This window comes from Marasmius oreades, chromosome 3 (assembly GCF_018924745.1).
Source record: "Marasmius oreades isolate 03SP1 chromosome 3, whole genome shotgun sequence".
In the NCBI taxonomy this organism is placed as follows: domain Eukaryota; kingdom Fungi; phylum Basidiomycota; class Agaricomycetes; order Agaricales; family Marasmiaceae; genus Marasmius; species Marasmius oreades.
The window spans coordinates 772,386-800,114 of record NC_057325.1 but is presented as its reverse complement, the minus strand read 5'-3'; the positions used below and the strand labels follow the sequence as shown (position 1 = coordinate 800,114).

General features: G+C 45.6%; 7 protein-coding genes across 7 annotated transcripts; 3 read left to right on the top strand and 4 right to left on the bottom strand.

The window, feature by feature from the left end:
* Positions 1 to 2,596: 2,596 nt before the first annotated feature.
* Positions 2,597 to 3,333, top strand: E1B28_005563 (uncharacterized protein). Its single transcript, XM_043150131.1, has 4 exons — positions 2,597 to 2,825; positions 2,889 to 2,980; positions 3,046 to 3,140; positions 3,199 to 3,333. Exons 1-4 carry the CDS (start codon positions 2,652 to 2,654, stop codon positions 3,225 to 3,227), a joined length of 390 nt encoding a protein of 129 aa, XP_043011216.1. The 5' UTR covers positions 2,597 to 2,651; the 3' UTR covers positions 3,228 to 3,333.
* A 464-nt stretch (positions 3,334 to 3,797) lies between these two features.
* On the bottom strand, positions 3,798 to 5,180 carry E1B28_005562 (uncharacterized protein). The gene is made up of 3 exons (XM_043150130.1): positions 4,494 to 5,180; positions 4,306 to 4,360; positions 3,798 to 4,238 (listed from the first exon to the last, which is right to left on the bottom strand). Exons 1-3 carry the CDS (start codon positions 4,979 to 4,981, stop codon positions 4,122 to 4,124), a joined length of 660 nt encoding a protein of 219 aa, XP_043011215.1. The 5' UTR covers positions 4,982 to 5,180; the 3' UTR covers positions 3,798 to 4,121.
* A 229-nt stretch (positions 5,181 to 5,409) lies between these two features.
* Positions 5,410 to 10,844, bottom strand: E1B28_005561 (uncharacterized protein). Its single transcript, XM_043150129.1, has 9 exons — positions 10,614 to 10,844; positions 9,432 to 10,555; positions 7,734 to 9,377; positions 7,332 to 7,674; positions 6,834 to 7,280; positions 6,299 to 6,766; positions 6,131 to 6,244; positions 5,625 to 6,074; positions 5,410 to 5,566 (listed from the first exon to the last, which is right to left on the bottom strand). The coding sequence occupies exons 3-9, from the start codon at positions 8,366 to 8,368 to the stop codon at positions 5,516 to 5,518; spliced, it is 2,508 nt and encodes an 835-aa protein (XP_043011214.1). The 5' UTR covers positions 8,369 to 9,377; positions 9,432 to 10,555; positions 10,614 to 10,844; the 3' UTR covers positions 5,410 to 5,515.
* Positions 10,845 to 12,962: 2,118 nt separating this feature from the next.
* E1B28_005560 (uncharacterized protein) lies at positions 12,963 to 14,349 on the top strand (the record flags this gene model as incomplete). The annotated part of the gene is made up of 5 exons (XM_043150128.1): positions 12,963 to 13,125; positions 13,324 to 13,361; positions 13,419 to 13,529; positions 13,590 to 13,715; positions 13,767 to 14,349. The coding sequence occupies 5 exons, from the start codon at positions 12,963 to 12,965 to the stop codon at positions 13,884 to 13,886; spliced, it is 558 nt and encodes a 185-aa protein (XP_043011213.1). The 3' UTR covers positions 13,887 to 14,349.
* Positions 14,350 to 16,098: 1,749 nt separating this feature from the next.
* Positions 16,099 to 17,115, top strand: E1B28_005559 (uncharacterized protein; the record flags this gene model as incomplete). The annotated part of the gene is made up of 6 exons (XM_043150127.1): positions 16,099 to 16,135; positions 16,195 to 16,202; positions 16,262 to 16,378; positions 16,433 to 16,472; positions 16,533 to 16,619; positions 16,676 to 17,115. 6 exons carry the CDS (start codon positions 16,099 to 16,101, stop codon positions 17,113 to 17,115), a joined length of 729 nt encoding a protein of 242 aa, XP_043011212.1.
* A 6,616-nt stretch (positions 17,116 to 23,731) lies between these two features.
* E1B28_005558 (uncharacterized protein) lies at positions 23,732 to 24,051 on the bottom strand (the record flags this gene model as incomplete). The annotated part of the gene is made up of 2 exons (XM_043150126.1): positions 23,732 to 23,988; positions 24,039 to 24,051. The coding sequence occupies 2 exons, from the start codon at positions 24,049 to 24,051 to the stop codon at positions 23,732 to 23,734; spliced, it is 270 nt and encodes an 89-aa protein (XP_043011211.1).
* Positions 24,052 to 24,426: 375 nt separating this feature from the next.
* On the bottom strand, positions 24,427 to 26,722 carry E1B28_005557 (uncharacterized protein; the record flags this gene model as incomplete). Its single annotated transcript, XM_043150125.1, has 8 exons — positions 24,427 to 24,620; positions 24,669 to 25,045; positions 25,096 to 25,358; positions 25,418 to 25,780; positions 25,827 to 26,032; positions 26,088 to 26,260; positions 26,318 to 26,513; positions 26,575 to 26,722. 8 exons carry the CDS (start codon positions 26,720 to 26,722, stop codon positions 24,427 to 24,429), a joined length of 1,920 nt encoding a protein of 639 aa, XP_043011210.1.
* Positions 26,723 to 27,729: the final 1,007 nt, after the last annotated feature.

Here is a 27,729-nt window from a genome sequence, read left to right as displayed (position 1 = left end):
GACATTGGAATCCGAACGTACCTGTTGCATTTGATATTGGATGTCCTTTTCCATCCGCCAGAAACGGATTATCATCCATATCGTACGCGCGGGATACAGTAAAGCCTTTTGTAATTGATATTCTGCTGCGAAATTCAGTTCGGTGTTGTCGCGAATCGCAGTGGAACAGATCTCGCCTAGAGTCGCTCAGACTAAAATGCCAATCTAAATCAGGAGAAAACGCCCAATACGCTGCGCCATCGTTTCATGGCTGGAAATTGATTTCAGAAAGAATTCCATGCTGTGGTTCGAACTACCAGTCAGTAAGTGTTTCAAAACCACCCTCTCAGAGACCTATTTCATAGATTTTCCCCCCGCCACAGCTGGTGGCAAGAAAAGGGATCCAGTGATTCCACCGGCCGGAAACCACTGGCCCAGTATTTAGACTGTCCCTCTCGACCATTCCGTATCCTATGGAGTCCAGTATTGAAACCCTGATGATGATAATAAGCTGAGATGATGGTGAGTACCACCTGAACCACCTCTTAACACATCCGTAATGTTTTCCAATAACGACGTATTCGCTTACTCTTTTCTTCTTCCATTACTGCTTTGCCGACAGACCATCGTTGATTCACCACCAGAATGGCAAAGTATCTTTGGTCATCCCAACGACTCAATAGGCATTGATCCCTTAATTTCTCATGGAATACGTGCCAGATCGACCGACACTCCTCAGGCCTGAGGTGAGCGATTTGCAGAATGGAACCTCGCGGGCTCCACCACTTCCATGATCATCTTACTGTTCGACTGGGGAAATTTAATAAAGAAAAGATTATGAATCATAATTCGATGGACCTCCGGCATGGCATTAGTGCTGTTCAACATGGATAGATATCTGATGTTTAATTATCAGAACAGTACACTCAACATGCCACCGGATGTACCAGACTGTGAGGCACGTCTATAGCGTAAGTATATCGGTTCCCTTATGCAGTACCACACCACGGACGTAAAATTCCTAATAATCATAATAATTTGTTCAGATACGACAAGCTTCATGTAGGTACACAACTCAATAATCTGTTGAAAAGAACTGCTTTTTGATAATGATTTATGGTGCTGTATCACTACGGTGTATGATGGACATGAGGACGAGCAGCCAGTAGTCAACCTTTCAACTTTCCTGGGAGGAGGGCCGTACAAACATCGACCAGTCCAAGATCTCTGATAATAACAATCGGAGCACCTTCCCATCGTGAGTGCTGTTTATTGAGCCTTTCATTCAAATCGATCTGTCTTCCGTGGGTGGCATCGCGGGCCAATGTGCCAGTGGCCTTTCAGCACAGGTTGACTGCTACGAAGTAGATTCCGATGAGGCATAGGAATATTGTGATTTGCTGGCCAAGGGGTTGCACTAGAAATCATTACGGCAATGATTCAAGAGACTGCTGAAATTCTTAAACTCGTTCTCGAGGCATCATACATCATGCATCATGATCTGATGTGCTGACGACTCCCGGAATCATCCTGATAGTGTTAGATCATCGTCGGAGATCAGTAATTCAGAAGCAGGGTACTCAGAGGATCTCGTACCATGGGGTGATTAGTTGAGATCGCTTTGACCGACGTGTTTCACGTTCCCTTTGACCCAACTCTGAAATTTGACCCGTGTTCCTTGAACTTCCAAGAGATGGAAAGCGCTGTGTGGTTATTCCCAGATTTGAAACAAGACGAGGTAGATGCTACCATTCAGCAGACATATTGGTTTGGAGCTAGAGTTTCCCAAACCCGAAGAACCGAAAGGCGGGACTGAAAATACCGTGTCGTGAACGATCTCAATCATGCAATCGAAGGCCGGTGCCTACCTATGCTGCGCAAGTGCGCATGATAGAATCCCCACACCCCAATTCCGGCTAAGCTCTTTCAACCGGATTGCAGCATCGCTACGATGACTACAGTACCTGCGCACCCGGGCTGTTAGAGAATCCAGTTCCCAGAGTAGGTGAAACTCACCGAATTGAAAGATCATCGGCGGGGTTTTTGTCGCGTTCTTTAGACCAAAAGGGTATCCGGGGTGACAAAATTTGTAGGTAAAAATGCATTCACTGGGGGCATTTTGCTGTCATGTGAGCGCTGTCTTGTCTATGTCATGTGGCAGTAATGTAAGTTGTATGTGGAAGGGTTTGATGTGACCGAATTGTGACTCAAGCAATAAAAATTCATAAAAATTAACCTAAATAGGATAATAGTTTTGCACTAAAGTATATTAGTTATTGTTCCTAATGAAGTGATTGTTTGCGCAAAAGCCGCTGTAATGCTGATTCAATGTTACATAAGGTCACTGTTCACGTGACTTAGTGACTTCACAATCGACGTCGAAGCGACAAAGACCCTGCATTGAGTTAGCATTCCGGCACCTTTTGCACAAATGATCACTGCATTGGCCACAACAACTAATACATTTTACTACAAAACTGTAATCTCCTTTAGGTTAAATTTCATCAATGTTTATTGTTTGAGTCACATTTTGGTCACAATAAGCATTTCCACATACGGCTTACATGACATAGACAAGACAGTTCCCACATGACAGCAAAATGCCGCCAGTGATTATATCGCAAGGGTTCGCTGCATAGTTCCAAGCTCATTGTTCTGTGGCAGTCGGAGCAATGCACATTATTGAATTTGCGCTGCGAGCGCGAACCGAAGACGTCATGTCTACTGTATACCAATCACGTGCCCAACAGATACCCGTCGCCATCCGTGGCCTTGGCATTTTCGCTCCAGCTCCTTGTCCTGGACTGTCCTCAACTTTCAATTATTATAGTTCGTGCACGAGCATGGCAAGTTGCTCTATCTCCTTCAAAATGACTTCAAGCTCCTGACGCTTTGACACATTCCAAAAGATCATTCCAGTTCGGTGTTTCTCTTGCGGAAAAGTGGTCGGGGACAAATGGAACGCATATCTGGACCTGTTAGGAAAGGATGTTAGTGAAGGGTGAGCGGTGTAGTATCTTTACTCATTTCCAGTTACTGAAATTTAAATTTTTTCCCTTTGTCTAGTGATGCTCTTGATGAACTCCAGTTGAAAAGATATTGCTGTCGGCGTATGGTATTAACTCATGTGGATTTGATTGAAAAACTCCTGCATTACAATCGTATGATTTTTCCTCACATTGGAGATTAGTTTCTTTACTTACGCCTTACATCTTCTAGCAATGGAGAGGTCCAAGGAGAAGGTCTAGACAAAACGAGCTTGGAGATGCTCCCGGACACCATGACCTGTATTTCATTTGTTCTCAAGTTGTACGATACGCAACCCACAATTAATCATCTCTCGATCTCTTGTTACTGCTCCGTGAGAACAACAACAATGTGGTTTCCCCCATACTTGATTCTTCCGGCTGGACTCCAAATAATCCAACGCCACTCAATTGAAATTTTTCAATCTGAACCGTTCCCCATGGATCTTTTCTTTCGCTTCGGGAGAAGCTGATTTTGGTGGTACAATTAACGAGAGCAGATATGCACTCATAAAAGTTCCGAGCAGTCTTGCATGGATTCCCTATGGGGCTCATCTCAAACGCGGATGTGGAACATTCCGGATATGCGTTCGATCAAGTTTTTTCGAACATCACAACGTAGTCAAGTTTTCGGTACTCTCGGGCTTGGTAGTGTTTTGCCCCACCAATCTTGCCTCCCGCCTCCGCTCCTCAGATAGCAGTGAAGGGTCAGAACTTCTGAAGAGAAATACACTATTACCTTGAAAGTCACCATCGGGATCTGGTCTACCTGGGGGACAACTCGAGTCACTTTGGAGTTTATGTAGAGCTAAATCGACTCCATGTCCGCATTTTCAATTCAAACGAAACTAAACTTAAATTACACTACATATCATCGTATCTCGTCGAGTTCGTATTGTAGACTATGAAGTAAAGGAAGGTGGGTGGAGTGGTGATACAAAAGAGAAGATAGTTGTACAGCTCGGTAAGAAGCAAAAACGTAAACTAGCGCTGTAAGTAGAACTAATCATGAGCCCACGCGAACCAAACGAAGTCGAATTTTATGCTGGAACATCGGGGTGACCTGACGCGAAGAAACGTCCGAACAAAATTCAATACCAACCAGAGGGGACTTGTTCATTCTTGTCGTTCGAGTATAGTCATTAGGCCGGGTACACCCTGTGCATTGTCCAAAGCAACAGGTTTATGAGGATCGGATTCCTTTGATTTGGCAGCGAAAGCTGAATAGTGAATCTAAAAGGAGAAGGCGGTCCGTCAGTGCACGAGCGGAAGGGCAAACACGAAACGTTTAGCGACGAACATGAACTTTGTATGCTCCTCGGGGACGACGAGGTCCAGTGATAACACATTTCCACCTGTGCAGGATATATCTCAGTAAGAATTCTGGAAAACTTGAATTATGAAAAACTCGGTAAAAAGGAAAAAGAGGTGCTGAGTATGGTTTCGGTCTTCCCGAGAACGATGCATCATTCCGATTGAAAAACTTACTTTTCTTCAACCAGACAGTTCGCTCCAGCCTCTTCGGCTCTCTCCAAGATCGTTTGCCTCGTCATACCCAACAGCCTGGCCAAATTCACCCCTCCAGAACACATAAATGTATCCCTATGGATGATGCTTGCCTTCTGAGGTGACGCGAGGGATTCAGATAGCCCTGGATGAGATATGGGTTCTTCACCAGAAGTCGATTCTATTCGTTGGTTTTTGGGACTATGTTTGTGGGTTTCATCTCGATTTGGGCTTCGAGGCAGCCGTATTTTGGTAACAAGAGTCTCAAGAGAGGTTCGTCTCTTATTCGGTGTCGTCGGTGCTGTCGGTGGGCTAGTAATGGTTGTCATCGTAGTGTCAAGATCCTCAGCTTGAGTTCCTTTCAGGTGGACCCGTTTCTCATTCGAGCTGTTTGTGGTACTGTCAGGGTTAACGTTACCCTCCTCTGGTGGGGTTGACAACGCTCGGGATGTTGAACGTCGGAAGAACATTCCCGAAGCTTGGAGGCCAAAGTTTGTGATTATGCAGAATCGCGGGGTATTGGGGTATAAGTAGAGGGGAAGAGAGAAGCGTTGAGGGAACGTGTCAAACGCCCTTTCCAATAAATGGGCGGGCTCAAGCCACGTTACGTACTTCGGTTCCAATGAACATTCAAGGATTCTAATAGTCTAAACCACATTTAACAAGTACATGCAAGTACCTGAATGGGGTCATCTAAATGGGAGACGATTTTGAAGAGCAGGCACTATGCAACGTTTGTTACGAATGCGATAATCAGGGGCATCGGTTCCAAATACACGCCCTAAATTGCCTAAAACTTACCTACTTTATTACATGACAATATTGGGACCATACCAGAAAAACACCGCGAATGCGACGCCCATTCGCCGTTGGCACCGCGAACAGAAGTGTAATGTAAGGGGTGTGGGGGGGCTTAACAAATTTAAAACGGATGACAGCAAAGCAGAATTCATAGCATACAGGAAAAGTCCTAAGTGTCACTGGCCGTCGAGTTTATCCATCTATCAGTCCACGTACAGCTTTTTCAACCACACCACACATTCCCTACAAACAGACTAGAAGAAAACGAATGAAGTTCCGGAAACTCAAAAAACGGGCGAAAATTACACTTACATCGCCAATGCCAAACATCTCTTTGATATCCTCCACCACCCCTTCACATTCCGTCTTCGCTTGCCTCCTCCTTCGCCGTTCTTCCTTCCCCATCTCACCTTTACCCTGCTGTCGCTGTTGCCGAAATTCCAGCTCACACCACCACTCAACCTCCAAAGCATATCTCTCAAACACCAACACGTCTTCCAAAGCGAGGAGTAGTGCACACCCAGTGAGGACAGACAACGGAAAGAACAGAACGCACGGATCGATAACGACCTTGTAAAGTATGCGCCATGTCTCCCGTTGCACTGCGCCCCACCATCGCAACACATCCCCTTCATCCGGTCCACATTGGGCATGCAAAAGCATGTCCCTAATTGTACCACTCTCCCACACCTCATACAAGAGTGCTTGGGGTGATGCACCCAAGTTGTACTTGAGCGCGAAGAGTATGAGCCGTTGTGCTCCCTGAAAGGGTGAAACACTATCAGAGACGTTCCTCACGATTGTGGCTCGCGATATACCTCAAATTGATCGTAATCCATCCCAGCACCCCGTGTTCGCTTGGCGTGCGGTGCCATGTCTTCGAACACTTGGGAATACACAGGAAACAACGGAGGTAAGAAGTCTCTGTGCATCTAAAAAAGAATCCTTGAGCATTGGCTTGTAATTGGGAGATGGAAAGACGTCACCTTCACACTTATAGCCAGGCATCCAACGACAATGTCCCACATTACTTGTACCAATCGCTCTTTCTCAACTCCAAGAGCTGCTGAAAGTGTCATACCATCGTTCTCTGACTGACTGTCCCTTCCCTTCGGAGGAGCGGCTTGCGACAGGTGTCCATTGCCCTCCTTCTTCACGGAAAGACACCAGAAAAATCTCATCAGCATGTAAGCACCCATGAATCTGGTTTCAGGGCAAGTCCTGAGCTGATGAATAAGATTGTCGATTCCTTTTTTATACGGTGTCTTGTTTTCGCGTGGAGGACGAAGGCTTTTGAGAGACGATGAGGATGAAGAAAGCTGCGTACTCAAGCACATGAGCGGACTGAGGGAAGTCGACGAGAACGAGGATTTTGCGGACGAGGTGACAGAAGAGCGAGAAGAAGACCTCGATGAAAGCGAAGGAAGGGGAGAAGGCACTTGGAAAGGTAACACCTAGTAGACGGAAAGCATTTATTGTCAATATACCTCGTGGTGTATGAAGAACGCGACAGAGACTTGCCTGTAGAATCCACTTCACCATCTCTTCTCCAAAGTTCTGGTCCACACCAAAATTCTCCCAGCTCAAGGCCTTCCCATGGTCAACAAGGTCGACAAGGTCATCGGCAATTCTGAGCTCCCTTTCCCTTTCTCTAAATCTCTCTATCCGTTTCTTGGCCAGATTCGCCATAGACAGCGGTAACGCAGGAGCGCGACCAAATGGCGGCGCTATAATAGGAACTGGACCTAGCGCTATAGGCTTGTCATGTGGCTGTCGTGGCCCCTTGGAGTCGATATCCGTATCCGTATCTGTGTCCGAGTCTGCGTTGACCATCACCCTGGCCCCTTCATTCTTGACTGCCTTGACCAGAGTCTGTAATGGTCGGCGTGGTGGAGGCAAGCAACGAGGAGGCTTTGCCGGTGAGGGAGAACAAGGGACTGTGGGCACCCAATCGACTGGAATGGATTCCTGAACATGCACATAGTTAGCAAACAATTGTGTGTTGCTCTGATAGCCTACCTTCTCGATGATTTCCTTATGTTTCATGCTATTAGCACTCGAAACATCATTCAACGTATCATGAGATCTCAACGACAGTGCACGCCGCATGGTTGCAGTGGTGGAGGCGAACCCCTCATTTTCCTTCTCATCCATGTTCTGATTGAAGGAGGGTCTTGATTCCCTCGATATGAATGAATCCGTGGAGCTTGAGTGGCTCGACTTTGACAACCTGGGACGTTTTGGTTGTGGAGGAAGAAGAGGATATCGCCATTCAGACGAGCCGTCTTCGTGACTTTGAGAAGATATCGATCGCGTACGCTTCTTGGTTGTCTGCCATGCATTGATGACAACTTGTAGATCCCTGCCGCAGATAAAAGAAACGTGAGCTGAATGAATAATACGCTGAGAAAGATGCCATACCCTTGGTCATCAGAAACGCCCGGAACGAGATGCCCTTGAGATGAAGCGCGCGTAGCCAGCGTCGAGCGATTAGAACATTTTGGATATTTGGTAGACGTCGAAGAAGCAACTTCAGAAGGATCATTTCCGCACTTGATATACTGCCTTTCTCGACTGCGAGCTACAACAGCTAATCGGACTTGTAACTGTTCAAGGAAAACCATATCCACATCTCCAGCATCAATAGGGGAATCTAGTGCATCAGAGTAGCAAAGAGAACTACATAGGGACGTCGAAGAAGATAGAGGATCCCCAGCAGAGAAATCAGAGTTCATCGTAGTTGGTAAAGGTGAACTAGATCTAGGACCGGTTGCAGGTAAACCTTGACTGGACAGACTTTCACTTTGCCCTTCTTGTATATAGCCGGTGTCTCCCGTAATTTCTTCCTCTAGTTCGTCGATTTCATCTAAGCCTTGACGAAACGTTGAAAGCCAGTGCTGATTGGAATAGTGCGGTGTGCAAGGAGTACTGACGGCTTGAGTTCGTGCCATAGAAGAGTTTTTGAACGAGATTGAGCGCATATAGCTAGTACCATTGGAGAAAGACGGTGGCATGGTCGTGGAGGAAGTAAGAGAAACACACACCTGGTCACGCATGTTACCGCTTGCTTTGGCCTGGACATAGAACCGGTGACCTGATCCATACGAACGCAAACTATGAATGGTGGTACATCACAGGGAAGAATGTAGCATCTGAATCTTTTCAACTCGTTTTCTGTTCATTTCCAAGTTTCCAGTTCCCGAGCGAACTTCTCATCCTTTCCTTCCCTCATTGGCTTCGGCAACACTGCTACGATAGGCACCATTGGCAAAGTTCGCTCTATCCGCGGTAGAGATCCCATACTTGACTATACGTCGTTCTGAATAATTAACCCAGGGTGCACACAAACGGACGTGCTGCTGGGGTCGAACGCGCTGGCATAGCTGACGAGTTACTTTGGCCGTTGCGCACAGGGATGCTCAAGGAGGAGGCTTTCTTGGGCTGTGCGAAGGAGGACAGGGATATGAAGCAATGTCTGAATTGGGCTTTCCGTTCGAGGTTTGGCTATGCCGAACTGCGCCTCAAAACAAGAACAGGGATAGCCATTACACCTGCATCACACCTGAGGACGTCCGGTTTTCACTTTCACGTCTGGGACTCTAACATCACTACTCAGTTTGCCAACTCGTCAGTGACGGGCCAGTTACAGACTATTCGTTGATAGGAACCCTCGTCATCCAACCACCCTGGCTGACTAGAACCTTCACAAATATCACCTTCACTCCCAATCCTTTCCACCCTACGAATGATGGGTCATCGAGAACCCATTTCCCATCCACCTCGCACGGCATCCTAGTCCATCCATGTCTTGTTCCTTGCAACAAGAATCTTGACTGAACGCGACCCCCGCATTCGAACGATAACTTCGTACCAAGTGACCCATCGCTCTCGAATCTTATTTGCTAGCTTCCCATGGAATCGGTTACATCAACGGCAGAAAAGGTGACGTATTCCGATTTGGCGCAACATTCCGAGTCGAGGATAACTCAGAAGCAGCTCGACCCTTTTGAACGGTGGACCAGTGCTCGTTAGCGGTTGACTGGGGCGGAAGGGGACAGATCGGACCTCAAAGGAGTCTCGTTTGTGTGAAAAACCTGGTACGTGTTTATGGTCACATACCTCTTTTGACGACATCTAAACCGGTCATCGCGGCGTCAATATAAACAGCTCGAGAACCCACAAGGTCGGAGGATAACCCCCAACGGAAGGCTTCTGGTTGATGATAGTCTTCGTCCGGACGGGGGAATCTTTTCGTCATCATCTCATGTCGGCTCTACGGGCAACGTTTCCTTGCACCACATATCAAACCTTCCGCAGTTTACCAAACATCTATATAACGCTTTTACGATCGCCACAATTCCGCGCTGCCGAACTCTAGACTCTCCGCTCGAATGGACGGTACCAACCAAAATCTAATTACCCTCAAACATACGTCCAGAGTTGTTACTAGAACCTGTTGAACCAATCTAAGGACTCCCGCTTCCTCCTTCCTCCTACTATCCTTCCGTTCCCGCACGTCGCACTACTTGTCGAGGGGGAAATCAATCGATTAAACCGTGAGCTGTCCTGTACGAGTTGTCCGATACCGTATAGAATCCTGTCAGACCAAAAGGCGAGCCTTGAACCGACGATTTATTTTTTGCGATCAGATTCGTCATTCGGAAAATGCCGGACCCGGTGCCCGAAATAGTACTGCCAGAAAACCACCGAAAACCACCGCCCCCGGCTTTGAACGTTTGCAGGGCACCGAGGGGCAGCGGGTACCACCCGTCCAACTCTGACGCACAATCCCGTAAACCTGAACAAACTTTCTTCTTCGTCGACTTTTGTAATGCAGCTTTATTCAAGCTATCGTCAATTTGAACCGACTCCAGATTTGCACGGTACCCCACTTTCGCCAACTCTTCTCCACGTTGAAAATGGGGAAGGTTGCGGTGGTTTTGGAGCAGGCCCCGCTATCTACTGCTAAGCAGACCAGAAAGGCTCCTGCATACCTGCTAGCCATTGATCAGACCACTGATTGATACGTGGAGAACATGGAGTGCACCGAGTTTCGGGGATTAGTTGACATTAGTTGACAGACGAAGCTGTATGACTGTCTAAAATATCAGGCCCAGGTCTGGGAATGTTGGAAATGAATGGATCGGGAAATGAGCGAGAACGAGGTAGGATGAGTCGCATGCCTGAGTGCCTCTGTTATAAAGTCCTTCTCCCGTATAGTTGTCAGAATACAAGGTTCAGGTCTGGGAATAGTAAGACGTGTCAGGTATGGAACAAGAAGTTTAGGGAACAGGCACCGGCGTATGGTGGCATATAAAAGACTTCAATTAACGTGTTGTTTGGGCAGCAAATGATGAAAACTGAAATCTTCGTCCTCCTATCTGCCATCGGTGCTGTGTCCGCCAAATTCTGCGCCAAATGCGCCCCGACGATTTTCTACTCTGGCCAAACGAGGACATTGACGTTCACCAAGGAGACTGCGACGAGTACTCTTGGAAGTACAGTCCAATGCAAGTGTGTAGTTTTCATCTGTAATGTCGTTGAGAGTCAGCGGATCTCAATCAAGACATATAGCTATGACTCCCCTGCGATATCGGGTTTCTCACCTGGTTGCCTATACAGCGTATGTATTGGCGTTCAATTACAGTATTATTCTTTCTGCTGATGGTAAATTATAATCCCTGGGCCATGATCTCCACAGAATCTTGATGGCTCGCTCATCTTTACCAATACTGGGGGTGCTTGCCCTAGTCCTGCAACGCTTGTCGTGGTGTCCTCAACGGCAGACTGCACGGCGACGTGAACTATTCGCCCTTATATTCGTACTATGGCAGAGACCGGAAAGTGGATTGAAGTTAATATAAGGAGTTCGAAGCGGGCCCGGCAAGATAAGGTTCAAAGCGTTGTACTCACTTCCATGAAAATAAGACTTGCAGTCACTATGAATCGGAACTGAAACCAAACCGCACCCCCCCAGTACCCCCAAAGGTCTTTCCAAACCGCGTTTCCTAGAACCGTGCGGCGAGTTTACAATTTTTTCACATTCGGCGCGACGATAACAATTTACTCTTATTAACAAAACTTGGATATGTTTGTGAATTACGGTGACATTCTTAAGATAAGGAGGAGAAATAGATCATCAATGAGGATTTATAATAGATACAAAGGTGTAACGCACTAGGATAAATTTTCAACCCAGCAACTACCAAATTGCAACAGTAGAGCGGCGAGCCTGGATCCACTAGCCTTCAACCTCACGTGCGAAACGATGCACATGAGCAGCTATAGTTATTATGAACCGCAGATATTGCACGACGTATTCACCAGCTACCACCACTTTATTTCAAGCCATTTCCGGGCTACTTTCCAATATCATCTGATAGCCTCAGGGAGGTCTTGGATGATCCATCGACATGTGAGTCGGTCCTCGTGCCTTTGTTAGAGTCCTACAAGCAGCATTGGGTTACCGCACGTCCTTCTCGAATGGAAGAGCTTGTCAAAATGTTGTCTGTTCATATCAATTAGGGCTCAGCGACTGCTTTCGATGAACCGGAGGCGCCAGACTTGGGATGAGGCAAATTGAGAGATATTGGCAACTAGCAGTGGCAATGGCGACCAAGAGGGTGGGGAAATGAAGATAGACACAGATATTCGTGCTACCACAAGGCAGCATGCTGCTGGCGATGCAGATAGGATTATTGGTGGGCCTAGTGCCGAAAGAAAGGTTTGATGCGGCGAACCAATAGCAGGTTATTCGAAACCGGGCAGCAGTAATCACAATATTGCCGTGCAGTCAAGAGCATTGCGACCTGTTCAACGCATCCATCCACGCTAATCGCTTCACGAACTTTTGGCACCTCGCACGTTTCGAGGTCAAATCAGGGATGTTGATCATGCTTCTAAAATTGATGATTAGGGGTGCCGAAACCAAGGAGATGAGGGATATCGATATCGCTGAGCCGTACGGGAGAGTGTACAATCTGTGGCAGAAAAATCGTCGACACAATATCGATGGGAGGGGCAAGATGACGAAGCGGGTTTCGAAGTTTGGAATTATGAAAGGACGAGGGAGATTACCAACTCGGAACGGGCCGGTCTCATGCGCCCACTCTAACGCGACTAGACGCTTGGAAGAGGTAATATTGCCAGAGGAGACCCAAGAATGCTTGAATTCCCTTCTGGTCTACATCACGCAATTTGAACCTCATATTTCAATACCATTCTTCTCCTTCTCCCTTGCTACTAAATATAGTGCAGAATGCAGGAAGTATCTTGACGAGTAAGGATGCGAAGTCTTCTGTAGTAACCGTACTTGAGCGAAGGTAGAATATCACCGTATACCGAAGGTTCCCATCTTTCATTTCAACAAGCCTTGAAGGTAGACCCACTTCGCAACACCACCATGTTAACGACATGAAGATGATCCGGGTTTGTTGTGACCTGGCCATACCAAGATCAATTGTGTGAGATTGTGTGAAAGAAATCATATCTGGTGATCACGAACCATGACATGTTCCGAGTCCTAGCACAAAATAAGATCCTCCGCACTTGGCCCTACCCATCCAACCCTTCCCTCTCTCTTCCCAAGCCCATAAGCACCCTTGTCTCAAGGGCTCCGCCGCTTATCCAGCCAACGACCGGCCCTTCAGAATGTCTGCAAACAGTCGCCGCATCAGCTCGCCGTCACGATCTCCGAGACCAGGCAGCCTCACAAGTCAGATCTCATCAATAGGCGCAAAGATCAATGGAGCCTTCAGTGGGGGAAGAGACTCTGACTCGATAAACAGCGCTAGTACGGTTGTTGCTGAAGGAGGTGAGCATGTTTTCTTTTGCAAGTTTATGCGGGGTCGATGGGTGGTGGTGGTTGGAGGAAGAGATTGAATTTACATCAAGAGATAAGCCCAGGGACCCGCCAGGCGGTTTGGCGTCACCTTATCTCTTCCCTTATCTCAAACCACATTGCAATTCACGATTGACCGTTATCTACAAAATATATTTATATTCCCCTTAGCAAACGCACGTTCCATATCGAGAGGCCGACAAGGATTTGTGAGCATTTTTACTCCGCGTGTTTTGTCGTCGAGGGCTTACAAACTCTATACTCAGAGCTCATCGGGGAGAGGAGGACTTGGCAATATTCACGAGAATGGGGCTGGCTATGAAGAGCCCATTGTAAGAGGAAGAGAAAGAATAAAAGTCGCTACCATCCCACAGCCCGTAAGAGTGAGTCAAAAAATCCCCAAATACTTAAGAAACTTACAACTTGCAAAAAAAAAGGCATTCTCAACCGGTCGTGGAGGATTGGGAAACATGCGTGCGCCTTCTGTGGAACCAGTGACGAGCGATGCTGCGTCTTCCAAAAGTGCACCGACCCTCCCAACTTCTGTAACGGTATTAGCGATGGTGAGCCCTACCTTTTGAACTTTGAATGCGGTTCTCAACCTGTCATTTTAGCCCGGGAAATATTCGCGTTCACTTTCAAGAGGTTCACCGGTGGTATCTACTGGAAGAGGTGGAGCAGGGAACATCAGGAACCCTCCTTCAGGAACTAGTCCCCATCGCCGGACACCATAAACTTTTCGAGGCTTTGAAACGACTTCGACGACACACACAGTTCTTTTTTCAGGTAATCATTAGTCTCCAGTGCAACAACATGTACTAGCTAGGGTTCCGAGCTTACACACGAACGCTCGCTGCGCTCGGATATGTTCCTGCCCTTCACCCACCTAGGCGGGGCTTCGCCCCTGCGTGACCCCATCGCCTTTTTTTTTCTTGAGAAATATGCACTGCACGTGGGAGTGGGCAATTCCCACTAGCCTCGCGTCCGACTTACCAATACACACAGCCACTCAAAACATGTCCGTCGCTCGTTCCAAGCTCGTTCCAGCGCTAGTGCAATGCCTTGTACTGCTGAACCGGCCTTGAATACAATTTTCTCACATATGAAGACTATATGAATGTTTATCTATAGCTGAAGGGACTTGTGAGGGGGGGTAAACAGTAGTGCTTTGCACAAAGGACGCATCATGACGCGCCATGTCACACTGTGACATTGCCTGCTGCCACTCAAAAAAACTATTATTTAATGGGGTCTCATGAATGCGATACCCCCAAACTGAGTATGCCAGTCATGATTTTAATCGGTTTCGTGAAGATTGTTAAGATGAATATTGACAGAAATCGAAACTGATTGAGATATGGTTGTAATGGTGTGCATATCTCAGTCAATTTTACCTTTTAAAAAAATTCATCTTAAGGTTTTCAAGTAACGAATATTTAATGATTTATCATGAATTTAGTTGATTTCTAGGACGAGCCACGAACCCGTCCAAAAAGCGGACACTTTTCTAAGTTGAGCCAAATAGAACCAAATATAATTGACTGTTGCGGGAATTGCCCACTCCCACTGCACGCCGCCTGGTAGCTCGCTTCAAATCTCAGCACCGATAGAAAGCAAATTTTTATTATTGTCGCCATGTATTCTAATTCTTTTTTGTTCCCCATCTTCAAATACCACTGTTTTGACTGTTAGACAGGATGGTTACAACGGTATGACTGGAGGAGACCATGTAACTTCTTTATAATGATTCCCACAATTCCTGGTCACATCTGTTATAATGATTAGCATGAGCTGCCCAGGAAGCAATTTTCATTAAAAAGCTCCCAGAGACCATTAAAGGTGAGTTTACCTGTCCTTTACAATAATGATGTTCTTTCAGATCATTACTGGCCTGGCTATCTCCAATATTTCATCCTGGGAAAATCAGTTTATTAATGGCAGTCATGTGCTGGGCATTTCACCTGGACCATCAGATTGCACACCTCAGGCAGGAGTTTGACAGCTAACGTAATGGCCTGTCAGTGTTATGAACCGTTCACTTTTCAGGCCCACCATACCCTGCTAACCAGCACACAGTACCCCCAGCAATTTTTCCAAGTCCAAATCTTATCATAGATCCTCATTATCCCCCACTCAATTCACATGTGATATCCCCTCAGAAGCCTTATCTGAGATACAACACAGTCATTACAGCCTCATGACTCACTCTACAGTCACTCCTTATCAATATTTCCCATGTTATCTCTTCACTAGTATATATTTCACCCATATGCACAGTCATTCTGACTCAATCTCTTATCTCTCCATTCATTTACATAGTAAACCTAGTCATACATAGATAAGTAAACTGACTCATACATAGATAACAGTAGAGTATATAAACCCTGAGGTTTTGGCACCAAAACCTCAACCTCGATATTTTTAACCGCTTTTAACCCTTTTAACTGTTTCTAACCATTCTCTCTGTAACCTATCTAACCTCTCTTAGTAGTGCTGAATTATATTCTGTCTCTACAAACAGCCACTTAGTGTGAAACTATTATCCCAGCCAGCTTTTAAGCTAGACATCACCCAACAGCCAGCCTTCAGGCTAGACACCCTCAACAGCCAGCTTTCAAAGCTAGACAACAACCCAACACTACCTCTAACTACATACATTTGACTTCCTAATCACCCCTCATAAGTAGAGACTACAGGTTAAGTTACCGAGTCCTAACAGTCAGGCCCCCAAAATGGCCATGAGGAACGGGCCTCCGAGGCCTTCTACTCCTTCCACAATCTCAAGGCACCACTTGCTACGGTTCTACCCACCACTACTATGCACACAGGTTCACTTCCCCGCTCCCTTCCCCAACTGCTCCTTCACATCCTCCACTGTCAATATAGGCAGAAGACACGAAATACTGCCTCCAGCTGGCAGCAACTTCTGTTCACAGCGGAAATCACATGTCGAATCCCAGAAACAGAGCTACTACAGCCCCTGGTACGTACCTTGCACTTTTTCATTCCTTTCGTTGTTTGACCTTACCCTCTAATGTGCAGGTTTGAAGGTGTGGTATTGTTCATGACATGTTCTTGGCAATATTTATTGATCCATGATAACCTCCAGGTCAATATCAATTCTATTTGTGCAATGCTTCAGGCTGCAAGGAAGTACGGTGCGAATAACCCTGTTCCCATCAAGTTTATCTTTACTTCATCTCTCGCTGTTTACAGAAGACCTCTTGTGTGCACACCTTCCCCTTAGTTTTCTGTTCCTGATGGCTTGTTCCTACTTCAGCCTGAAGTGATCAAGTTTGATACTATCACTACTCCTGAAGGTGCATATGGATTCGGCAAACTCAGTTCTGAACTTCTCGTGAACGAGTTTTCTCATTGAGGTTTCATCGATGGACGTATCATCCACCTGCCCACCGTTGCCGTGCGACCCAGGGCCCCTTCTGCTGCCACCTCGACCTTCATTTCCAGTATGTTTCTTTGCAACAATTCAGTTGGGAAACCTCAGAACTTGATTGATTTCAAGGAATCATTTGTGAGTCTCTCAAGGGTGTTGAGGCCATCTGCCCCATTGGCAATTCGTTTGACTCACCCGAGCTCAACCTCGCACTCTGGATTGCCAGTCCCAAAGTCACCATCAAAAACTTTGTCATTGCCAAGCACGTCTCAGCCGACAAGTTCCTCAAACACACACACGTTGTCTGTCTACCTGGTTTCACCACCATGGTCCGGGAGGAACTTGAAGTGATGGAGAAGGTTGGAGGAAAGCAAGTGTTGAATCTTGTCAAGTTCAAGGATGACCCCACCAACTGCAGGATTGTATCTTCATGGCCAGTGCAGTTTGACAACACCTATTCTCTGAGCCTTGGCTTCATTGTCGACGAGGGTGGAATACTTCACCATCACCCTCGCCCTCATTTTTTAAACCAATATATCAACCCCATTGTACTTGAAAACATTACATGACAAATACTACATCATCTATGTCTATTGGATTGCATTGAAGTCATGTACCTTCGTTCTTGGGGCTGAGGAATTGACTTCTAGAGATGACAGTGTTGTTTGACGGAGAGGGGTAGAGGCCATAATCGACCAGTAATCTAGTAACTGGTGCCTTTAGGAGACCTCCATACAACATAAACTTGCTTCCCTGTACATGTAACACTCACTCATTCTGTCCTGCAGCAACATCCAAGATTTTCATAGTAAGAATGGTCTACCAAGGTTTGAGAGCAAGTGGACACTCAGAATATTGCTAATGAAAAAGTAAGAATTTGGGTGTACTGTTTGACTGACAGTTCGTGTAAAGCATAATAGTAAGTTATACAAATGTTTGTCACAATGGTTGTGCGCAATAATATTTCCCCATATAGGTCAGATATAGCCAGTTTTTAAGACAAATAGACACTTAGAACAAACACCTTTGCACACAACCTTCGTCACGAACATTGGTATGACTTACTGCAGGACTTGAAGCAAAAATCTGTGTCAAAACAGCACCAAAAGTTCTTACTTTTTCATTAGCTTTATTCTGAGTACCAGTTTGCACTTAGAGTTTGGTAGACCATTCATAATATAAATATATGAGTTTCACTGCAGGAATAAGGGAGTCAGTGAGTATTACATAGACAGAGAGCACAATTTATGTTATGGCAAGTCTCTGGAAAGCGCCGGTTACTGAATAGCCGGTACACCAGTATTAGTTTTGGGTCAACTCAAATTCAGCAAATTCAGCAAATTCAACATTTAAACCAGATAATATCAACCACAGTGTACACTAGACTGCCTAGTACCAACCCTAGGCTGTATCTAAACTGCCCATATTCCACTAAATGTAGTTGCTGAAATTATTCAGGGATTGAGTAACAAGTTGGGGTCATGGGAGAAAAATCGTGAGGAACAGCAAGAATGATAGGGTAATAGCATGCACTGTGAATGCATGCATTAACCTGAAGTGTAGATTATGGGTTGGCAGTGTAGGCATGTCCAACTAGTTTTGGAGGCAATGGGCTTTGTGAAATGAACTGTTCAACCTTAGAACCACTGCACCCAACTAGTGGGGTTTTAAGGCTTATGTGGCAAGCTAAACAATACGGACAACACTACAAAGGGGGGACCACTGAGGCAACAAGGTTTACTCAAAGGTAAATACTTACTGAGGGATGCTGAGGGGCTTAAAAGCACTTGAAGCACACTGGAAAAATACTGAGGGCACTGGAAATACTGGAGGGAACACTTGGGAACACTGGACAGGAGCAATGGCTCAACTGGAGAGAGGAGGAAAAGCAGAAAGCACAAGAGACAGAAACACAAACAGAAGGTTTAAAATTACAAGGCTGGGGAAAAAAGCTAGATACAGTGGCGGCGTTTTAAAAATCCGATCAATCACATGATTGAAAAATGTAGTGTAGCTTAGGAAGTATCCGTTGTCTTTGTATACTTTCAGTGAGAGAAATGTAGGAAATCATTAGTAGATGGTGTGGGTTTAAAAACTTTGAAGAAAAAATCTTATCAACAGTAAAAAATCTCGAATATGCGTTGAGACGTGATACCACGTGACATTGTGACAACTTTTGTTCGACTTTCATCAACGTGTATCTCAACGAAAAGTGAGTCTATCGTTCTGTTTCTTTACACAATTATTTCTTATAATGTATAGATTCTCTGTGCATGGTCAAACTCACTCCAACAAAGCGGGCTCGTGTTGTTCGAATGCGAGACAATGAAGGCCTCAAGTTTCCAGACATTGCTCGTGAATTTGGGGTTACTGTCGAAGCTGCACGTCGAAATTACAAGGAAGTGAAGAGAACAGGCAACCCTTACCGCCAACCCCGAAAACGAGCCAAAAAACCAGCTTTCTCAGCTCGAGATCGGCGTGCCGCTGTCAAAATGATCAATTCTGGGCGTGCGCGTGATGGTGCTGATGTCCAACGTGCTTTGTTTCCAGACAGAAGCCCAAGGAGAGTGAGGGAAATGCTTGTGGAGGAAGGGCTGCCAGGGCGGGTTCGGAGATCCAAGCCATTGCTGAGGGAAATCCACAAGAAAAAGCGAAGAATTTGGGCAGAGGATATGGCAGAACTGGATGCAGATGACTGGAGGGATGTCATCTTTACAGATGAGTCCAAATTCAACCTATTTGGGTCAGATGGGAAGGTTTACTGTCGTCGTCGTCCACATGAAGAGTTTGAAGAAAGAAATGTTAAGAAAACAGTCAAACACGGAGGAGGGAATTTGATGGTCTGGGGATGCATCACAGAGCATGGTGTTGGCCACCTTCATCGTGTCAAGGGTAGAATGGATGCTGCTCAATATGTCGAAATCCTTGAAGAATCATATCTAGGCACCCTTCGAGATTACAAACTCGAGCCGACAGACGTTGTTTTCCAGCAAGACGGGGACCCAAAACACACATCTGCACGTGCAGGTGTTTGGTTCAACAAACACGATGTCAAGATCTTACGGTGGGCTCCTTCCTCTCCTGACATGAACATCATTGAGCATGTATGGGACTATCTCGACAAGAAACTACGCAAACGGGACCCTCTACCAACCAATCTTGAGCAGTTATGGCAGGCATTGCAGGAGGAATGGGCAGGCATTGATGTTGGCTACATCAGCAACCTGTACGACTCTCTCCCGAGGCGTGTGCAGGCCCTGAGGGAGGCAAAGGGTGGCTACACCCGTTATTAGTATCATTTTGTGGTACGTGTTCTTTGTTTCATCAGAATCAACGACGCAGCTAAAAAAATTTAACATTGTTACATAAGCATTTTTGCAGTCTAACACGACGTAATGGTTTTTTGGACCACATGTTTTTTGTAACCTCCCCTTGTTTTGCATACGTCCTCTGGATACTTCTAGCTACATTTTTGCAACTTACACTTTGTAATGAAGCTCAGTGGTTTACGAGATATAAGAGTTATAGCATTGTGGGAAAACCTCGGATTTTTAAAACGCCGCCACTGTACATGGGGGGTTTATATACTGCTGAGCTATCTATAAGGGGATAGAGCTTAACCAATAGGAAATAACATGTGAATAGCTACCAGACTTCTGATTAGAACAGTGGAAACATGCAAGAGCTATCAGAATTCTGATTAGAACTGTGAAAGCTATCAGACTTCTGATTAGAACAGTGGAAACTTTGTGTAAAGATGATCAGATGACTGGAATGCCTGGGATGCCCTAAAAAATTAATTTCCAGGTATTTCTTGAGGCTGGACATGCCTTGGAAAGTGAACAATTTGTGACCCTTCGTTCTTGTATTCAATGAACCTGAAGCACATATGAGGTTCTCCAAAGAGAAATGGATCTAGCAGACACAATTGTTGAATTGGTGAATAACAGGAACAATAATTTGTAAAGAAAAAAATCAGCCAAGCACACCTTGAATACAACCTGCATCCTTGCCCAAAGCGTGACGACAGATTATTCCAAGTGCCGTTCAGCCTCACATACAACTCGCTGTCTGTTGTGTGTGAGGTGTCAACTTGAAGTCCTGATTATGGAGAACCAGTCATAAAACAAAAGGATTGTATTTGAATTTCTACATATAGCACCTTGAATTCTTAAACATGCCGGTTTCCTCAGTAACAGGATCTTGCAAGAGGTTGCAAGTTATACATTATAGCCTGTAAACTACTGGCTAATAGGGGAATTCAAAGTTGATTTCAAACGCGTATTTCGACGTTATTTCGAGTCTATTTCGAACTTGATTTCGTCTCAAAATCAGGTCAAAATCAGCCTTCAAATGGGGAGTTCAAAGTAAATTAGCTGATTTCGGTGTGCAGCAGGCACTGTGCCAAGCGGAGTTTGAAGAGTGCCTCATGTGTACCTGGACCCAGCGTACTGGTAATGCGACTTAGTTGACTATGCTACACGGTTCTTTTTGCTCTTTAAACAGTGCTACGGAGCGATATTTATCATATTAAGAACTAGAGTGAGCCTGAATTGCTAGTTAAAGCTAGTGCCACTAGTTGAATGTGCCATAGATGCAGCTAGACCAGTTAGAGAGAGCTGTAGATCGTGTCAGAAAACTGTATGACCATTCGAAACCTGTAGAACACTATGAGCAGAGGACTTAAGCAGTAATTCACTGAGTTCTACTCTATACATTCTACTATGCACTGGCATATCAAGGGATTGTACTATTAGAAGACTTGTAGTCTTCACAGAACTGTTCGTAGCAGAACTTAACGGAGTCAGAAGACCTTCATACTAGGAGTACCTACTTCTATGGGGGATTTAGTTGACAAGAAATTGGACATAGGACCACGCAGACTAGGAGAAATTTGATATGACTGTAGATTGAGTCCCGATCTGAGGAAAAGACAAAAAGACATGATACAGATCCCAGATCACAGATAGAGTATCTAGGAATCAGGCAGGAATGAACAACGGATCTCGGAGTCCGCGCTGTTCATGTGCTACGGTGATTCGGAACTCTGGATCCATATGCTGGAACCACTTGGACACACAAAGTCCATATGATTTGATAACGTCGAAATGCAGGATAAGGTCCATAGGCAGGAAATACCATATGGTACGCCTATGTAGGTTCATTCTACATGGTGAAACAAGAATGAAGAACAGTCCAGATTGGTCCAAAACATATGATTCGAATACGGAAAAGCTCCGTAGACAAGATTCTGCACATGTAACGGTCCCTAGCGATAAGACTCCACATGGATTCATAGCTACTTTTAGAGATGAAACAAGTAGAGATAGGATTACAAAGCTAGCGTAGAAGTAGTATAAAAGCAGCTCATGTATCCGTAGATAAAACAAAGTACTACCCGTGCGTAGGAAAGTCCTGAGTGAGTTGCCCGTGAGTAACTGCTCTTGACACCAATAGAGATATTTGCCCTGTCTTTGTGCAGTGATACGATAAGATTTGATTTGAACTATACGAGACCGTCGAGGTCAAACTTGAGAACTATCCGTCCATAGGCCGCCGAGGTCTTGATTACTGTTTCGTGATCCGTCGAGGGTCTTAGCATTCGTGTCTGCCGAGGACTTAGTTTTCGTGTCTGCCGAGGACTTAGTTTTCGTGTCCGTCAAGGGCAATAGTCTCCAATCGTTCGAATTAGTCTTACCATAGACAAAATTCACAGTCCCACTTAGTCCACTGGACAATAAACAGAGCCCCTACAAACCCTAGAATCCCCGTAGCTGTGGTGTTTTACACTTGCAGTTACACATTGATTTCATAAGACCTTCATACGATATTGAGACTGTGATCTTGTGCGTAACCTTTGCCAAGCAGTCCACCCTTGCAATCTTTCCTGGTGTGTGGAGTTATTGATAGACTTTACATGGAGGTTTACTAGTTTTTGGGTTGATTTGGTGTTGGTGCTACTCCCGTAGCTCTGATATTAGGTTGACTCTTGAGTGGTATACTTCGCCCATTAGCAAGGAGCTGCAACAGCTTCCTCCCAAAATTCGAAGCCACAAGATTGAGGATGCTCATGCCAAGCAACGAGAATACTCCTGTCGCAGCAGAGCACGCAAAGCTTTGGAAGATCAATGACAGCACTGCTACGAGTCTCACGAAGTGCCCAACCGCTCTCCTTCCAAGACAGTCCCTCCAATTTCAATCCCAACCCAAAAGAGTGGGACTGTACCTTCATCGGCAAGGTGATCAGCCAAATTAAAATCCCCCTCGAAATTGTCCATGGATGGTCACCAAAGCTCAAAGGCATGTTCAACTCCTCGCCAGAAATTCAAGGCTATTTTAGCTTACAAGAAGAACAAACAAAAGAATACTGATAAGTGCATCCTCCTTCAATCACAATTGACGAGTAACTACTAAAATATACTAAAATATCATTCAAATTATCGTAGTCAGGCTCGAAAACTCAAGTCGGATGTGGTTTTTGATGGGCTGAAGTTGGAGCGAGCCTGTGAGCCTATCACGATTCATCTTCCCTGGTGGATTTAGTTTCACAGTACCAGTAAATTTTCTTTTAAATTCTTACTCGTGTATATAGTGCCATTCTGTGATACAAAAAAAAAGTGATGTGAATGAAATTTGCTCCTCATCGATATCATCAATATTGGGTGGTGCCATGCTGCCTTCGTGAAGACCTTGTACAAAGGATATCAGGGCATCATCAGATCCCTCGATTCCCTCCTCCAGGTTCACATGTTCCTCATCCAACTTGGCTGTATCTTCAGTGGATAACTGAGGGGGCCGAAGTTCCCCATAGCTATTTTTGGTTCAGACGAGGCCAAGAACAGTGACCCATGCTGGAAGTGGCGCCGTATCTGTGATCGCAGGCTCACATGACACTCGTTCACCTGATACCAGGGATCCTATAGTTGACTGCGTCAGTCAGAATGAGGGTTTGATTGAAGAAAACGAACCTGTATATCCTTTGAGAGCACTAGTTTGAGCCAACTGTTGCACGATACGCCCATGTAAAGCTAGCCAGTGTGAGAGTTGTCTCGCAAGTTCCTCTGTGAGGTCAGGATTGCTCGGATGTATGCATTTGATGGCATGGTGATAGTCAGCGTGGTCATCAAGTAGAAATGTAACCAACCTTTTCGCTTCAATATTCAACTGTTTGATCTCTTCCTGTGCTCAGTGTATTTGGAAATGGAGTCGCATGGCTTCATGGTGCTCCTCTTTGGCCCACACCATCTCAGCAACATTATTCTGGGTATCCTTGAGAAGGTCAAAGTCGGCAATGGTCACCATTTCAAGAGCTTGGTTGAATGTGAGGGTTTGTCGGGGAGGAGTCATCAGGAGTGCCAGTTCATTGTAAGCGTCCAGTGCCTTTCTGATGGCCTCGGCACGTGATTTGAGTGCCTTGGAGATTTTCTCCCATTGTTTGTACCCTATCTACAAATCACTATCCATGTGTAATGAAAATGGTAGCCAGACTCACCTACACCGCTCATATTAAGCTTCGTCAACTCAAACAGCTGCTGCACTACCAACTTCTCCAGTTTCTCCAATGCTTGACGATACTTCCGCTCGATCAATCCCTTGCTGGCTTGAAGGTATTCCTTGCACAAAGGCGACCATCATGCCGGAATACCAATGTCATCTTCCATTGTGAGCAGCTCTTCATCAATGTTTTTGACATGTTCAAACGTAGTGCAGTTGCGAGCTTCAATTTGCCAGATCTGCTTTGCCGTAATCTGGTGTCAGATCTTGGGTAGTTTGAGATACTTCTGATGGGCGTCATCAGAGGTTTTCCTGAGAGTTGTGAGTAAGTCAACATCGGTCGAATCAAGCAAATGTACTGTGCCTTCCACCATTTCTGAAGCAGTTCAGCATAGTCTAGAAGCTGCATTGTCTCCAAATGACTCCTCCATCGCAGCTGAAAAATACTCCCGTTCCTTGATCAAGAAGGCCTCACAGGCGGCTGTGGATAGTCTGAATCTCTGGCACGCATCCTCAAAGAGAGGCAGGTCCTCTTCAAGTCGTTCGAGTGCCTCTCGGTAGTTCTGATAGATTAAATTGCCTGGAAAAGGGATCAGATCAAGCAGAGATAGAGGTAGATCAGACGTACCAGATAGTGCGTGCTTGTCCTTGTCATTGAAATTAAAATATTCCAATATTGCCTGCCGCCGGTGGAAAGACGTAGCGAGTTGGGTAACAGACGCAAGGCTGTTGGACAGAGAAAATGTGCGCTCACATCCCTCGAAGTCTTCGATCCCAACTCCAGGTATGTATTGAGGATGCCAGTCGCATTGGCATTTCTGGTTATGGGCATGGCCATGAAACGCTGGGACAACACCAATGAGGCGTTTATCTGTAATCTTCTTTCCAAGCTTGTCACTCTGTTTCATTGTCTTGTAAAAAGCACACATGATGTCGTAGCCAAGGCCAAGATCATCGCCATAATTCTTCAGTAATTTATCAACAATTGCAAGCGGGTATTTCATACTGATGGGCAGGATTAGCTGAGATAGAGTAGATTCAAATCTGGAACTTACAGTTCTCTGCTCCGCACCATATCACAAATCACCAACAAATGGCCATGGTGGCAAACGGCTAGAAAGATCCCTGCAACAGCAAACATCTGACACATCTTCTTCTTTGAGTCTGGTCCTGCATTTTGCCATCGATCGACACATGTGTCGATACAGGCTGCTAGGTCATCTGCCTCAATGACTTCAAGCCACGCAACATCCTCGTCTTTGAAGGTGCCAGATGCTGGGTCTGGTTGATTGTATAATGAATTTGTTGATGCTTTTTGCTAGACGTAGGCAGATAGATCGGGTGTGATACATATAGATTGGAAAGATAGAAGCTTACCTTGGACTTCACCTGGCGGGCCTGATTTTTTGCGACCTCGTCTTTGAACTTGTTAACCCGCTCATCTTCAATCCAATGGTGATCGGGAAGTGTCTGTTTGTCAATTCGTGGCTTTCCCAACTTGTAATCAGTATCCACCATCTTCAACGAGTTGTTGCCGTCCATGGCGATGAGCATGGAAGGGACAAGGGAGGGCTTGTCTTTGAGCTTGTATGTGCAAGGAGCACAAGTCGTTGTTGTCAAAATTTGCTCTATATTCCGTCCAAGTGCCTCCAGGCAGAGTGTCTTCACATTGCGTAGAATCGCGAGATAGATGTCGTATTCAGAACATAGCTGGTCATTGAGGATGGTTCCTTGTGGTAACTGTTGAAAGTGTTAGCACCAGAAAGGCCTCGAATAAGGCACTCACAAAATGAACATGTTGAAGGGAACGAGCCAATGCATCCAAGCTGTAGTGAGGGCATACCCGATGGATTTGATGGTAGATATGAAGGAAGTGGATAGGGACAGCGATAGAGGGTTGCTCAGGGCTGCAGCCGATGAGGCCATGCCTTGCGAGAGATATAGGGATTGTCAATGAGCCTTCGTGGTGGAAAATGTCGCGTTCCTGGTTCTCTGATTCAATATAAGTTAATGTTCCGGGATTACAACTTAGAGACGATGTACTCACCTTCAAAGCTAATGACAGGAATGAACCAAACCGGCTGGTTGTCCTTATTCACAGGAGGGCTGTTGCCAAGATATGCGAGGTATGCAGAGACAAGCTCTGGCATCTGACTTGTCCAAGAATCTACCTGTTTCTGGATGTGGTCAGACCGATCACGATCGTCGGGGCGTCGATTACTATTTGATAAAGCTTCTTGAGCTTAGTTGAAGGTAGTCCAAAAGCCAAAAACACACCTCTTTGCCAATAACGAGCTCAGAATCTCTTCGTACTCTCTTCCTTCATGACTCTGAAGTAGAGCCTCCTCACCAGGAGGGAAAATAGGCAAGTCATGACCATTAGGAAGTGGGAAATCAATGTCATAGTCATCGTTGTCAACATCAATATCATTTGCGGGTTCCAACACCATCGATGATGTCTTGTGCCTCAAAGCTTAGACCTGATGAAGGAGAATTGAGTCCAGATATGTGTAGGCAGTAAACATAACACTCACCGCCGTAATGCTTCAGATAAATTTCACGCTCTCGCTCTAGAGAGTCTATAGTGCAGTTCAACCACCTAATTTCTTTTTGCATTCCGTTTCCAGCATGAACACAACCACCATAACTCACTTTCACCTTCTTCGACCCACTTTTTCCCATGTTGAGCAACAACAAGTACTTGAGAGATGGAGGGAAGCACATGCAGAGAAAGGGCGATGGGATGAGCAGCTACGATGTGCAACACAGATAGGGGTGAGCTGTCGGGCTGACTGGCATTCGCTGCACAAGTGCTGAGATGTAGGCGAGACTATGCTGCGTAAGTGCCGATTTGTTGCTGAGTTGTTGAAGGCGAGGTCTTGGAGGTCGTGCTGGGTAACGACAGCCTTAAGCAGGTAATGATGATGAGTGTCGAAGGCGGGATCTTGGCGGTCTTGCCAGGGCTCTGGGTGGATCGGGAAGACAGGTGAGATCTTGGCGGTAATGGGCGAAGTATACCACTCAAGAGTCAACCTAATATCAGAGCTACAAAGTAGCACCAACACCAAATCAACCCAAAAACTAGTAAACCTCTGTGTAAAGTCTATCAATAACTCTACACACCAGGAAAGATTGCAAGGGTGGACTGCTTGGCAAAGGTTACGCACAAGATCACAGTCTTAATATCATATAAGGTTCTTGTCAAATCAAGTTGCAACTGCAAGTGTAAAACACCACAGCTACGGGGGTCTAGGGTTTGTTGGGGCTCTGTTTATTGTCCAATGGACTAAGTGGGGCTTTGAACTTCGTCTACGGTAAGACTAATTCGAATGATTGAGACTATTGCCCTTGACGGACACGAAAACTAAGTCCTCGGCAGACACGAACACTAAGACCCTCGACAGATCACGAAACAGTAATCAAGACCTTGGCGGCCTACAGACGGATAGTTCTCAAGTTTTGACCTCGGCGGTCTCGTATGTTCAAATCAATCTTATCGTATCACTGCACAAAGACAGGGCAAATATCTCTATTGGTTGTCAAGAGTAGTTACTCACGGGCAACTCACTCAGGACTTTCCTACGCACAGGTAGTACTTACTTTATCTACGGATACATGGGCTGCTTTTATACTACTTCTACACTAGCTTTGTAATCGTATCTCTACTTGTTTCGTCTCTAAAAATAATG